Source organism: Mus caroli, unplaced genomic scaffold (genome assembly GCF_978045245.1).
Source record: "Mus caroli unplaced genomic scaffold, Mus_caroli_1 scaffold_1, whole genome shotgun sequence".
In the NCBI taxonomy this organism is placed as follows: Eukaryota; Metazoa; Chordata; class Mammalia; order Rodentia; family Muridae; genus Mus; species Mus caroli.
In genome coordinates, this window is record NW_028227256.1 from 163,657,500 (window position 1) to 163,673,210 (window position 15,711).

General features: G+C 42.9%; 1 protein-coding gene across 10 annotated transcripts in view; it reads right to left on the bottom strand.

Annotated features, from left to right (window-relative positions):
* Pou2f1 (POU class 2 homeobox 1) overlaps window positions 1–14,733 on the bottom strand; it is a 147,148-nt gene extending 132,415 nt beyond the window's left edge. For 5 of the 10 annotated variants that reach the window (XR_015048365.1, XR_003837230.2, XM_021167766.3 and 2 more), the window contains exon 1: window positions 14,673–14,733. Coding sequence is in view for 3 of the 10 variants with exons in the window: in XM_021167766.3 (XP_021023425.1) it covers window positions 14,673–14,733 (61 nt within the window). In the remaining 7 variants the exon portion in view is untranslated. Of the gene's footprint in view, window positions 1–8,312; window positions 8,330–14,672 lie in introns of those variants that run through there. The other 5 variants (XM_029480095.2, XM_085842584.1, XM_085842586.1 and 2 more) reach the window with 3 other exon arrangements.
* Between the last annotated feature and the right edge of the window lie 978 nt (window positions 14,734–15,711).

Consider the following 15,711-nt stretch of genomic DNA (forward strand, 5'->3'; position numbering starts at 1 on the left):
CTTCCAACACTATTCTTTCCCTTAATATTTTAATTTGTCCACTATTTCACCAAAATAGTCATGCCTCAATTTCATCCCTTTTTAAAAAATAAATTGTATTACTTATGCATGTGAACTGTAGAGGTGTGCCTGTGCTGTGGCACATGTGTGGAGATGACAGGAAACTTTGTGGAGTCAGTTCTTGCCTTCCATGTAATGGGACTCAGGCTTGAGCAAAAAGTGCCTCCTTGCTTTATTAGATGAACCATGCACGTCACTGGCCCTTCGTCCTTTTGTGTATGTCCTAAAGGTTTTAGTCTTCACTACAGAGGTCTTGATAGAGGTGCTGAGGTTCACAGTTATCTTTCTAAGTGAAATGCCTACGTATACACTGCCTTAGCTTTTTACTGCTGTGAAGAGACCAAGGCAACTCTTATAAAAGGACAGCATTTAACTGGGCCTCTGCTTACAGTTTCAGAGGTTCAGTCTATTATCATGGTGGGAAGCATGGCTTCATGCAGTAGAGATCAGAAGGCAACCCAGAGAAGACCGTCTTCTGACAGCTAGGAAGAAGGTCTCTTCCACGCTGGGCAGAGCTTCAAGGCCCACTCCCAGTGATGCACTTCCTTCAACAAGGCTACACCTACTCCAACAAGGCCAAACCTCCTAATAGTTTCACTTCCTATCAATGTTAAACATTACTTGTATATTAACATAAATTAATCCTCAATCTTTCATATAAGCCAATTATTTTCTACCATTTATTATGTTAATTTTATCTGCAGAATCTGACAGAACCTTAAATACTGTCCACAGCTAAATCTCTTCTTTTTATGGCTTGTGGGGTATTGTATGTCAGAAGCCTTTTGATCTGTAAAACTTACTCCTGCTCCTGTTGTCGTCAACTCTGTTGTTACCCTTTGAACATTTAAATTTTAATCCCTTCACAACTAATTTGTGTGCAGTGTGTGAAATGGACATAATTTCCCCCCTCCAAATAAGAAGCCAACTGTCCCAACCACCTGGTCCTTCACCTAATGCCAATTTCAATTATTCTGGGCTCCTAAACTCTAGTTTCATGATAAGATGTTTTCATGGCTGCATTACAGTGATCATTTTTCAGAAGACATTGTTTTCAGGGGGCTACCCATTTGCTTCTAGCATTTCCAGCACCTGCTAGAATGAACATAAAAGAGGGTGTGGGAGTGAGAGTATCAGATTTGAGTACAAAGCCAAATTTTAACCATTGAGCCTCACAATAGTTCACTATGTATTTGTACTTACAGTCTGTGATAGAATTACACTTCAATTGTTGCCTAAATGGCTAGCACATTTACATATGCACTTTCACTGGACTAGAATAACAAAAATACACACTAAGATTCATATTTATTATAACTGAGAGTTAATGGAATTTTGATAGCACAGCAAACAGAAATGAGTAGGTTTATTTCCCTAATATTTGTTGGTGAAAACAGCTCAGACTGAAACAGGTCACATCAACAGTCTTGTTTCCCAGCAGTTCTCTTTCGGCCACCTTGTATGGCCCAAAATAATGCAAGTGACTAATAACCTTATCCTTAACCTAAAATATTCTTTTAAAGATTTATTTTTATATATGTGAGTACACTGTCGCTGTCTTCAAACACACCAGAAGAGGGCATCAGATCCCATCACAGATGGTTGTGAGCCATCATGCTGTTGCTGGGAATTGAACTCAGGACCTCTGGAAGAACAGCCAGTGCTCTTAAATGCTGAGCCATCTCTCAAGCCCACTTAAAATATTTTAAGTAGACTTTTTAACCACAACTCTTTATTCTGTCAGTGATGAATGGAATGTTTTTAGGTGGGAATTTGATTTCATTAAGAATAAGAAAGAGAAGCCAAAGAACAATTTTCAGAATGTACCTAGCACTGTGCTCTAGCCAACTCTGACCAGGATATCCTGATCTTCAAAACAGTCAACTTAAAAGAGTCACTAAGGAACTCCTCTGGTTGTTATTTAGCTTTTTCATCTAAAGCAAAATAATAGATTGCACAATGAATAAGAAGTCTAGTGGACTTCACAATTATATTTCTCATAACAGGTTAAGGTTAACACAAACAGGCACTGTTCCTTTCATCAAGTATACAGTATGGCAGCTATGCTGACAAATAATTGAGTTTCTGCGAATCAGGCCTGCCAATGAGCCTGCCAATACAGTCGTATTGATACCACCTTGATGCCACCTGACTGCCCAATCTTAACTTTCTACCATTAATGATAAGCACCAATGAACAATTTCCGATTCAGTGTTCACTCTGGTAGGATCCCTTGCTGATCCTTACTATGCCAGCAGTGCTGCACTTCCTGGGAACAAAAGAAGTATCTGTGGAAAATGTCTAAAGGGCGTGTACCATCTCCATCCTAATTACAACCGCTTGTAATACAAGGTCCAGGAGCTCCAACACTTTCTTCTGGTTCCACGGGGTGGGTGTGTATACCTACACTCGTGCACACACACATATGTACAAAAGAAAATACATTAAAAACTTTTCAACGAAACTACAAGTACTTTGAAAAGGTTAAAACGGCTGTAATATAATAAAAATAAATGTTTTACATTTGAAAATATACAGAAAAATAGAAATTTATTACACACAACTTAGAGCAAAACCACAAAAATCAAAACACTCAGATATTCATCTATCATCCAAGAAAAGATCCAGAAGACTAATAACTAACTATGCTAGAGAGAATGGAGATACTGACACTGATAAATCCTGCAACCAAGACATCCGGCCAGTCACAGTAGTGCTGGCCTTTAATTCCTGAACTCCAGAGGCAGTGGCAGGCAGATCTCTGTAAGTTCAAGGCCATCCTGGTCTACATTGCTAGTTCCAGGATGGCCAGAACTACATAGAGAGATTTGGCCTTAAAAAGTAAAAAAAAAAAAAAAAAAAAAAAAAAAAAAAAAAAGAACATGACTTGGTACCATCCCCAAATTCCTGACACTAACATCTTTAAATGTGTATGATTCTACTGGACACAACTTATGAGAAGCCACTGTTTGGGACCAGTCCCTAAGAATCAGATCAAATCAGAATGAAGTCATTCATACCAAGAGTCACTTACTCAAACTCAACTCTCAAACAGGCAGTTTCCCCCATAAAACAGAAGATAAATACCAACTAATCAGAAGGAATATAGTTTAGCTGTCAACAAGAAAAGGAAATGAATAACTCTGTACCACTCATTACCTTTTCTGCCTACATCAAGCCTCTTCGCTCAGCTCACTGGAAGACTGACCCCATCCTAAAGAATGTTTCCCAAACCTAAAACTGCAAATAAAAACCATCTAATCTTTACTTTAAGTTACAATTGTGTCTTCAAGCTATTCGAAGAATGTCCTTGCTGTTGTTACTCTGTGGTACCCAGGGCCCTGCTGCACACCAGGCAAGCACTCAGTGCTACTGTCCCTACCAAAATTTGTCCTAAAATACAAAACACTATACATGAAATTTTTACCTCAGCAATGGGGAAAAAAATCCAATATACATTAAGACAAAAAAGTGAATGAGACTAGTAAACTATTCAATAAAATCCAATATTGTGTGCTATCTGGAAAGTTTTCAGAGATAAACAGCATACCAAAGAAGCAAGGCAGTGCAGAATGTAAGTAGAGTGTCCCACAACTGGGACCAATGTCATTAAGTAGCTGATTTCTCAGCGAAACGATAACAGCAGTCACAGCACCGCAAGCGACAGTGACCCCAGGCTCAGTAGCAGTCTGGTATGGGGGAAGAAATGTATTTTTCCCTTAGCAGGATTTGACCCATATCAATTTTCTACTACAATCCATATTAAAAAACATTAAAAGATTTCAAAATGTTAAAAAAATAAAGTCCAATTTTTTTTCTCAACAACCAGATCACAAGACACACATGATACACCCCCAATTAAAATTATCAAGATGTTAATAACATAGCTGGCTTTATTTGTTGGTTTATTTGTCTGTCTATGTTTGAAGTGAGTTCTCACAGGCCTTGAACTCTCCAACTCCCCAGCCTCAGCTTCCTGGACTATCAAAATCAGTTTACTATCTAACTGTTACAGAATTAAAAAAAAAACACTCAAGGTTCGTGGGTTACTAGGACCAGCAATATGCGTACTAATTCCTTCCAACTACTTTAGAGTCATCATCTGGACATTTCTGAAAGCTAAGTTAGTACTACATTTGGTAATCAGGTGTCCATGCCCAAACAGCAAGACAGAGATAAAGACACAAAGCTAAAAGTTGTGCTTCAGGGCAGTGATATGTCAAGACCTTATCCTCAAAAATAAAAATAAAAATTCAAACTGACCTTTTCCTACCTCAGGATCTGGGTCTGGAAACTAAATGAAAGTATTAAATACAGACCTTTTACAAGCAGAAACTCAGAAAGCCCCCAATTCTTGCTATGTCTCCTCCCTCAACTAGTTTGAGACAGAAGTCAGTGTCAAGGGAATACTGTGTTCCCACTAACTTACCGACACAACGAGAGGCCTCAAACTGGGATGTGCCACTCATCCTCATTAACCTGCTTGTCCCCTCAAGTCCAGGGGTGCCATTTCATTCCCCAACAGGGTTTTCGTGATTAATGTGAAATTTTGCTTGCATTTGGTAAACTAAGTGGCAAAAACTTTATAGATACAATCACTGCTAGTGAAATCAATGCATTTTTATCAGAAGATATAGAAATTGTCACAAAACCTGACTGCAGGTTCAGTGACTAAAATATTTAAAGATCATGAAAACATTGAAAATGTTATTTTCAGTCATGTGTGTGTATGTATTGTTTTTTGCTTAGAACATTTTCAATCCCTCTTCCCGATTTTCAACCTCCTACTGTTATAACAACCCTTGAACTGATCACACCCTACCCTTCTATGCCTTACCAGCAACACTACTTTGAGAAAGCCCTTCTTAACCAGCTCTTCCAGACTAAGGCATCTGTCACGTATTCCCATGGTACCACCACCCCACATACTTTTATCAATGAATGGCTATGAACATTGTTACTACATGACTTCTCCAACATGATAAGCTCTGAGGGTTGAGGTAGTGTTTACACTAACATTACTTTATCTCCAGTGCAAGCCAAGGAAAAGTAACTGTATTTACGGAACAAAATGGAGGCAGAAGGATCAGTCAGGTTTGTTAATTATCTCCCTGTTCACACTCAAACTGAATACTACACTTCATGCTAAACTTATGCCCTGTTCATTTCCATCCTAGTAGGCTAAGCTACACCCCCAGCCATTCTCTCTGGTGCAGTAATTGAGAACCATTGTTTGAGACACTCTAAGCAATAAATGATCTTGAAGTATAACATGTGATCATTTGAAGCTATCAAATCACTGTAAAGTTCTATAAGATAGGGGTTTTCAGACTTCAGCTGTGTTAGGACCTCGGGTGACAGCCTTCTCATCTCCCAATTAGAATTAGAGAATTAGAACCCATTACTTTAGGCAAGTGCTAGCTGCCGGTTGCCTACGGTTCCTGCTTTCATAGTTTGTTTTTAAGACAGATGAGTCTTTTAATAGAAAAACAAAAACAAACACCCCCAATATAAAAAAAGCATACGCGTATCAGCAGCAACACACATTTCTTCAACCCAGACAGCTTTGAGTTTCAGTTCTTATGTGACAAGATTTATATAATCAATTAGGAAAGAAAATAAGACTATCTACAGTGAAGCACTGAATTAGCTAAATGAACACAAATTAAGTACTAAATTAGGATTTGAAAGTAGGACAGGAGCTCAGACAAAAAAGAAGCTATTTATAGTGACAAGCTATGAATAGATAGGTCCCTAAAGATAAGCAGGTGACAGACCCTTCATATAAACAAAAGGAAAGGCTTCCTAGATCCCAGCCCTAAAGACTTTTAAAAGTCTTGCTGAAGGACTAAGGCCATAACCAGAACAGAAAGAAAAGGACAAATACCCAACCTCCCTGTTCACAGAGGATAGCAGGCAGACCAGAATAGCCCCACTGTTGAGTTTTAAATAAAAGTGCCAGAGGCTCTTAAAAGTGTGAAATTTGGGCTGAGAATGTAGCTCAGTGGTACAGTACTTCAGTAATACTGTGTGCTTCATCCCTAGCATCCCAAAAAATAAAAATAAACTAAAAAGTGTGACATTCCTCTTAAAATATGCAAATATTTTAAAATACTTTAAAATATGCAAAATGTCTTCAGCCCGTTAAATACCATCCTAAAATTACACAATTACACACCTAGGCCGTGATGTGGAACATCAGCATCTCAACTCTGAGAACCTGTCTACACTCCACACTCCAGGCACAGGCAGTGCTGTGCAGGCTTGCCCAACAACCCAAACACCACAACTGGGGTAGGGGATGGATCCGGAGAAGGAACCAGGAAAGTCTTAAGATAAAATACAGCCATCCTTCTCCCCAAGGGCAACTTTTCTAAAATCAAAACTTCATTAAAACAAAATACTCCTTGTTGGAAGCTCGATAAGTAAGTAGTAAAAAGCTAGTGTATAGGGAGAGGTACCACTAAAAGGCAGAATGCAGCACTTCCACTGCAAAGGTTTTCAGTGTACTGAAAGGACACACTTCTTCCCCAGGGGACTGGCTGGCAGCACACAGATGCACAACCTTCACTAAGGGACGGCACAGAACCCATCAGCGGCTACCACTACTCTTCCTCTGTAGCAGCACAACTAATCAAGCGCCTCTAAGAAAAGCTATGATTACAGTACTAAAGTAAGATGCCTCTGCTATCAATTTGTTCCTCCCCACAGAATTCCTCTAACACTGTCATTAGCACTATCTTATTGTTGACAGAAATAACCACAAATGTCAGTGGCAAAGTCAAAATGAGATGTCAATGCTCAATACACACACACACACACACACACACACACACACACCACACACGGCATGCACAGACACCACCCTTCACATCCATATTTATTTAATTCACATTTTTTTCAATTTTCAAAAGGAAACTAAATAAGATCTGCCCCAAACTGTGTCAAGTATGTTTGAAATGTTAATTCGTAGGGAGATGACCCTGCAGATTAAGAGCACTTATGCTCTTGCCAAGGACCCAGGTTCTATATCCTGCAATCTACCTGACAATTCACAATGCCTGTAACTCCAGTTGCAGGGACCCATGTGTAAGACTCTTATCTGGCCTCCGATGAGCTGCTTAGCCACACATAGTGCACATATATTCATGTAGGCACACATACATACAAAAATATATTTTTAACTGAATTCTTCCCTTATTTTCCCTCTCCCAACCTCCTTACAACTTTCTGTTCATGATTCTAATCTCCTTCAGATAAGCCAAGTTCAAAATCTTTATAAAATAAGGGCACTATCCAAAACAACTACAAACTGACTTCTTGCTGCCTAGAAAACAAAATAAATTAACTTTCGAACCAAAGTAAAGCATTCACCAGATATGAAGCTCCTACTGACAAAGCTCCAACCCTGGCTTTACCCCTCCCGGGTCTCCACAATGCTCAGTGCTTATTAAAACACATGGACCTTGAGGAAGTCACTTTATCTGGCCTTTATTTTACTCAACTATAAAATGGACATAATGCTACATGTCAGTAAGGCTAACTGAGGTAATGAAAATGAGGGTGCTGCTATAAAACTTAAGACACTATAAAAATACAGACATTATCATTATGTCATGATTATGGTAATTGTATTTATACCTACCTTTCTTAAGAGGAAATAGCCCACATAATACACAAAACAAGACTTTAAAGATGGAAGCAATAAAAGAAACACAAAACATATGCAAGAACATAAATGAAACATGTACACCATAGCTGCCTATGCACTTGCTTCCCTTCAGGTTACTAAGTGAGCATGAGCATTGTATTTGTTTTGGAAAGAAAGCAAGTAGACAATTCTCTGTTCACAAGAGTAAAAGTGAACTCAGAAGTAAAAGTTCCTCACTTAAAGATAGGGCCAGAATCTCTTCTGTGTCACACAACCGGACTTACCATCCCCGACATGTCTGACTTGTACCATTAGTCTACTACTAGACTCAAAGGATTGGAGGGCAAGGAATTGCTTTACTTTGTAAGCATCTTGATTGCAAAGTACAGCAATTAACATAAGCCAAACACTTCGGTTTCTGTATCCTTGTTTCTATGACTCTGATTTCTCCCTTTTCAAATCACCTGCACACCATCAGTTGCTCATAGCCAGTCCTCAGTCAGTCCTCCGCCTGCCTCCCCGGAGAGGAGAGGTGTCTCTCGCTTACTCACTAAACCAGTACAACACTCAAAGTCAGAAATCTATATTCTGACATACTTACACATTTTCATGTGTGTGTGCTGCAGATGTGCGTGCGTATGGAGGCCAGAGATCAACATCAACTATCTTTGGAAATAGTTCTCTTTGGTTTTTGAGACAAGATTTCTATTGTCCTGGAGCTCACTCACTTCCTGCAGCAAGTTTCAGGAATAGCCCTATCCCCACCTCTATCCCAGACTCCCCCACTGCTGGAATTAGAGCTCAAACACCTTACTAGTTGAGCCACCTCCCAACCCCTGCTAGTCAACGGCTGAGTGGCTGGTAAACAAGTCACTAAAAACTGAGGAATATTTTCACACAGGGAAGCAAAAGCTTTGGCATAGATCACAGCTAAATTACCTTCCGGCTATAACATTCTAGGATGTTTAGATTAATTCAAACGTGAACACACCCTGATTTCTTTCCTAATCTTTATTATGTTGCATATTTTAATATGTAATTATATACACTGCTTTAAATTTTCCCTGCTTAAATAAGACATTATCATTATGTCCCTACTATAACATTCTTATACCTCCTTTGTTGCACACAAGAAAGAATGGAGTTAGATGAGGTACACAACAGATATATCTTTCATAAGCTAAGAAATGTTAATTATGTTTAAAGATTCATTGTAATAATTTGCTATAGTATAAATCAGCAAAAAATAATTTTTTTCATTAGCCAAACCATTAAAACATATGAAACCAAGGAAACACCTAGATAAGTCTCTTTGAAAATACATTCCCTTAAAGCTACCATAAGCACTGCACTGTTTAAGGTAACAGGTTAAACCCAAGTATGTACAAAATGTTTACTTTCCAGACATTCCTGTCAATACTTTCTAATTCGAACAAAGTTCACCAAGAAAGAAAAATCTAAATGTATTACTGTGCTGAATTAATTTCATTAACTATTTCTGATTCCAACAAAAACCATTAAAGTTACAAAGAATTATTAAATCATGTGGCAAATTAAACTATACTTGTAATTTTCTTTCAATATTATTACTACTGCAAGCATTCACAGAGCTTAATTTGGTGCTTTTTTATCTTTTTTTAAAAAAATAATACACTATATCCTCCTTAAGTAAATATTCAGTTTTCTAGACAGCGTTTCAAAGGAGAATCTTAGACATCTAAACAACTCTTGAATCTCCCTTTGCTCAATTACTAGTTTTGTAAAATTTACTCAACAACGAGTGCTAAGAGTGAAATTATTAAAAAAGAAATAAGCTGCAGCAGTCACTAAGTATTTAAAGACAACCTATCAGTTGTCAACCACTTAATAACTAATAGTAACGACACGAAGCTTTGTAAACAGCATGCACATGCAACAAGTTTCTTCAAGCCAAAGGTTCAGAAACTCAAAGCCATTCTCATCCTTTAAATTCTAACTCCACTGTGACAGGATCAGTAAGTCAGGCAAGAGCTCCACCCATGATAGTCTCCTGGTCACTGCTGTTACCACTGCAAGAGCTGATATAAAAAGCTCACTGTCAGTTTAAGACACAAGTATGTGAGTGTAAAAAAATAAACCACATTTATTTAAAAATCAGCTCAATTTGTCCTCATTCACAAAATGAAGATGTCAAAAATACACTTTATGAAAGATGCATAAAGAAATTGCTATTCTTTATTAACGATAATTATTACCTCTTTTAACCATTAAAAAGAGCTATTTAGCTGGTATGGTGGGAAAACAATTATTTAAAATTCTGATCCAGAGTTTTCTTACAAAAGGGGTGAAGTTTAGCTCCCAAGAGGCTAAGGCAAGTAAGTGGAGAACTGAAGGCCAGCATGGGCTGTATAACAAATCCCAATACCAAAAATACAAGCAAAACCACCACGGGGCAGAGATTAACTCAGGGAGAATACAGAAAGTAAAATAGAGAGTTATGTCACTGAGCCAAGTCCCAATTTTCACTCTAATGCCTAATGTTGGATTTCTATGACAAATGATATGTCCATCCAGACATTTATCACCAAACTGGCTGTGTGTTATCTGTTCTAGTCTATTCTATTCTCTAACAAAAGTTACTTGAATGGCTCCAAATGAAATCATGACCATCAGGAAAAACATGGAATGACCATGGTTTCCAACACTGAAAATAAGAGGAGGAAGAGGAAGAAGAAGAAGAAGAGCAAAGCAGTGGCTACACAAGACTACGTATAGTCTTCTCAGCGCAAAGGAAATTCTTCACTTAATTCCCACACTTCTACATTTGTCAAGCTCAAGCAACACAGATTCAAGAAACAATTCAAATATTTCATTCTTAAATGAAATACATTTAAGAAAGTATTCTCAGTCCCATCGTTTTAAAGCACTTGCCTGTGATATTCAGGGCTCTATTACATATCTTTGGTGACCTGGTAAAGGTAGGTTGGTATTCTGAGCCCTAAACTCACTCAAAGGCAACTGATCAAGTGATTAACAATTAGGTCAATGTAGGGCAGCACTGAAACAATTTTCTTTCTTTGGCTATCTAGTGCCTACTGATGTAGAGAATAACAGATTTAAAATAGGAACAAAAGCATTACACCGTTACAACTGAACACCCACTGTTTGTGCTTTCCTTGACTTGTGGCTTTTTTTCCCCAACAAAAATAAATCAAAAGTGAAATGGGGGGAAGAGGTTAAAAGTTACTTTTACAGTAAAGACTTGGAAACATAAATCCTCCAGAAATGAAGAACATTTGGTCAGCTGTCATGAATGTCAAAGACCTTAATTCAGAAGGCCCATTATAATTAATGGGTGGGGCAAATCAAGAAAGTAGCAGCCGATTTTCTAGAAACTTGTACTGGGAAGTTGTCTGACAACTTCAACAGGAGCCTGGCAGGTTGGAGGCTGACGAGCTGCAGAATAACCTGAACACCGACTGAGCTGAGCGCACCTAATGCATCAGCTCCAAGAGACGGCGGCCTTCCCAGTCACGGCCCAACCTTAACCATCTCTTTAAGATGCCCATTAAGAAACAGAAGAAATGCTTACAAAAATTAATGTAAAAAACTGTGTATGGAAATCACTACTTTGAAAGGAGATTTTTAAAACACCATTCACTGTAAATGTACAAACATGCACAGACAAATCCAAAAAGAATTCTAGATTCTTTCAAAGCTACTTCAAAGCACAAGCTTCCCCGTAAGTGTTTTACATTATTTTAAATACTATAATTTTAACATAAAAAATAGAGTGCCCTCATTTTCTTCAACTCGGTTTTCGTCATTAAAATAGGTTCCAGAACACTCCACAAGTCTGGACCATACTGTGATACAGAAGTAGTTTCCTGTAAGAGAAAGATTATAAACAGCAATAACAACAAACCCCACATAAAATAAGCAGGTGTATGTAGCACAAGTATCCTTATTTTAAATCCATACTCCCCATCGGAAATGATTTTTTACTATGGCAAGGACAGCCAACTGAAATAAAAGGCCAGCTCACAATACCCATATTTTTTTCTGTATGACAAAAACTCTAACAGTGAGCTTTGTTTGTAAAGTGCAGTGTGCATTTTATCCTTTTGGATAAAATACCTAGAGCCCCTGTAGTGGTTAAACTGCAGCTATAAAGGAAATTGTCCAGAGATAAATGGTTTCCCCGTGAGAAGTTCCATTGCTATACCTCTCCTCAGGACAATAAATCACATTAACTGCACCTTGTCCTCTGTCCAATGACATCATCAGTCTGACCACATCTTGGGAACTGGGTGCAAAAACATATGCTATTTAAGGCATGAAACCATATTACTGCTTTTTGTCCACCCAACCTCATGTTTCAGCGCTGAATCAGTTGTTTACCTGAGCATTCTCAGGAAACCTTTACCCTCTACTGCATTCAGGGCCTACCTACTGGATGTGAAAGAAGGAAAAAACAAATTATGAGAAGTAGTTATTTTAAATTAGCCTGCATTTCCTCCCCTAAATCTGAAATTTTGTTACAAATTAACTGAAGTCTAATGTCTTCATATATTCCCCATGCTGGTTTAATGTAAGCACCAGGACTTAACCCATTAACAAGAAACCTCAAACACCCCCCAGAAAGCACCACCTTTTAATCCTTTTAAAACAAAACTTACAGGAGAGACCAGAAATCAAAATTACTGTTTTCTCTAAACAGTAAAAGTTAATTGGCTCTCATAGGCCAATGTCCTAAGCCTAGATAAAACAAAAATCAATTCTGACACCTTAAAGCAAGAGGCCAGCAGGCTAAGCAAGTTCCAAGATCAGAGTGGACACAATGCCTCTGTTTATCTTCTATTTTCACTCATTTAACCATGACCAAGGAAAACATAACCCCATTTCTGTTTTCCATACTGCTGCAATTAAAACAGGCAGGTCTATGTCAGTAATAGCACAAGAATGCCGGCCTCCCTTCAAGTTGGTGCAGAAACTGGAAAAGCAGCCCTGCTGAGAGAGTATCCAAGTGTTGTCAGCCGGACTTTCTAAAATACCTCGCTACTCCATCACTCCTGAAAGGGAAGTCTGCCGGTTTTACAAATACTACAAATCTTTACATAGTCTGAACGAGTTTAACTCAGGAAGAGAGGGACTATTCCCACAACAAAGTCCTCTATTTGTACTAAACCAGTAGCTCACAGAAGCCTCTGTAAATTGGAAATAAGGTCCACATACTATGAACTGAAAGATAAACTCCTTTTAGAAGAAAACAACCCAACCTCAGAGCTGATGCTTAGCTCAGAGCTGTTTTTATGCTGGAAGGTCCCCAAGAGGATGTGTTTTGCCTGCGGAGGAGGGGACTCGAGCGGCAGTTGATGGGGGAGTCATTTTGGTTATTAGTAAATAAATCAAGCAGCAGAGAACAGGGCCTAGGCAACTGGGGCAGTCCAGGCCTAGTTCTCTCCTTGTCTTCCCAGCACAGACTGGGTTTGATCTCAGAGTCCTGTGGATTGCCAAGGAGGAGGAGAAGAAAAAAAAAAAAAAAAAGAATCATATCGAACCACAAAAGCACATGGGGCGAATGTAAAATATAAACACGGCGTTGGGCTGTGAGTGGCTGTTATTAAAGGTCTGAATTACTAAACATGAGAGGCGGGGAAAGCCAGGCGGCCATTTCAAGAATATAAACCTCCCTGAATTAGACATTATTCAAATGAGAAGCAAGTAGAGAAGACCCAGCACGCAGCTAGAAGGCACCACCACACACAGTCAGGGAGGGGGATCTCCGTGTCTAGCCACCACCCCCGTCCCCCGCAGGACAGGAGAAATCTAGAATATGATCAACTTGTCAGGCCAGCCCTTTGAGGGCAGGAGGGCAATCCTTTACGGTCCAGTTCTCGGGTGGCCTCCGAGAGCTCCGGAGCCTCAGAGCGAGAGGGTCCCCAGGGCTACCCGCGCGTGGGGGGGTGGGGATGTGCGCGGAGGAACGACCAGACCCCGCGAGCACCTCCAACCCAACTGTCCCGCGCGACCCACGGCAGCGCGGACCTCTGGGTGAGGGCCCGGGACACACGGACGACCGAAGCCATTTCCACGGAGGGGAACTTCCCCGAGGGTTCCTCCCACCTAGCCCAGCCTCCAAAGGGTCCGGGGGACACCAGAGCGGGCTCACAACCCGAAGGCCAGCTCACCGGGCCCACGCCACGCTGCCCCTAACCAGAGACACGGACTGGCTGAGGTCAGGCCGCTGCCCTGGGCACGAGCAGGGCGCGGCTGAGGGGCCCCGGGCCGTGACCCCGGGCTCGGCCCCACGCGGACCCCCCGCACGGCCGGGGGCAGGGCACCATTCCCGGGTGCGTCCCGCAGCGAGCAGCGTCCCCCAGCCCGAGCCCGCGCCGGCTCCCAATCCTGGGGGGCGCCGCGCGGGTGTCCGGCCACCGGGGTCCGCTCGGGCCCCGCCGCCCACCGGCATTGTGCTCGCCGCCACCTCTGGCCCCTCCACGCCCCCCCCCCCCGCCCGTCCAGGTCTCCCGCCCGCACCCCGCCGCGCCCCGCCAGCCCAGCAGCTATGAATATGTAAAATGTCTTTATTGTCCTCTCCCGGTGCCCCGGCCCCGCCGCCTGCCGTGGACCCGCTTAGATTCGGGCACCGTGCGAGGAGGCGGCGGCGGCCGGCGGAGGAGGAGGGCCGGTGCCGGCGGGCGGGCCGGCGCGGCGGCGGCGGGGTGGGCCGGGGGCAGGAGGAGCGCGGTGGCTCACAGCCCCCTTTGCCCCGGGTCTTCTTCCCCCTCCGCCCGGCCGCTCCGAGCTCCTTTTCCCCCTCCGCTCGGCGCCCAGAGGGGGCTGTGTTCCCCGGCCCCCCATCTCCTCGCCGTTAATTATAATAATCCTGAGTACTAATAAATTATGCTAAGTCGCGGGGGGGGCAGCGGGAGCCCGGCTCGAGTATGAATATGAATATGTAAAATGCTGTAATGATTACCTGCTGCTGCTGCCGCCGCGGCTGAACTCTCATCTTGACTCGCTGCTCCTCCGTCCGCCATTTTGAATATTTTAACCAAAATCGCCCGGTCGATAAACCCTCCCTCGCTCCCGCTCCCCTCCCCCTCCCGCCCTGCTCGCCGCCTCCCTCCTCTCCGCACCCTCCCGTTCCTTCCTCTCCCGAGGCGCGCGCCAGGGGGCGCCCGAGGCCGGCGCTGCTCTCCGCCGGCCCCCTTGGAAGAGCTCCACCCCCTTGCGCGCGCGGTGCGCACGCGCATCCAGGCTGCAGGGACCCCGCCCCCTCAGGCAGCTAAAGTGCCCCCCAACCTGCCAATCATCTCTTCCTTGTTTTTTGTTTTTTGTTTTTTTCTTTCCCCCCTCCCGTCCGCGCCGCTGTGCGCACGCGCAGTTTTCTCCACGCGCCGGAGAGGTGGAAAGCGCATGCGCCTCTCTTCGTCCCCTCCCTCCCCCGGGAGCGTGGCTTCACCCCAAAGTGTAGTATGTCAAGTGCTTGTTTACGTCTCCGGATGGGCTTCCCGTCTTCCGTGTTAGTTCCCTCCCGGATAAGTTCGGGGTTTCCACGGCGGCTCTGTAAAAGGACAACATGCCCGGCGTCTCGCCGGGAGGACGCGTGTAAGGGACTAGCGAGCGCTCCACGGCCGCTCACTTTTTAAGGACTCCCTCGCAGTTGACTGCGACAATGGAGGGGGCCGCTCCCCGCCGAGGTAATTTCCGGCCCTGTGTGCAGGTGGGGGCGGAAACGCCCTCGGCCGGCAACGGGCACGAGGCACCTGCTGGGCCACGCGCGGACGTCCCGCTTTAAATTTGAATCCGAGCTAATCCCCGCCCCGCGCCTCAGCCCACGCCGCAGATTCGGGGCGGGGCCGGCGCGCGGGGGCGTGTCCTGGCGGCTCTAATTAGCTGGGCATAGAGTCGCCTCCACTTGTCGCGCGTGCCCGGCCCAGCCTCTGTAGGAGCGACCGTCCGAGTCGCCGGGACGCCCTTGCACGCGCCCACCCGTGCGAAACAAACAGACCCCA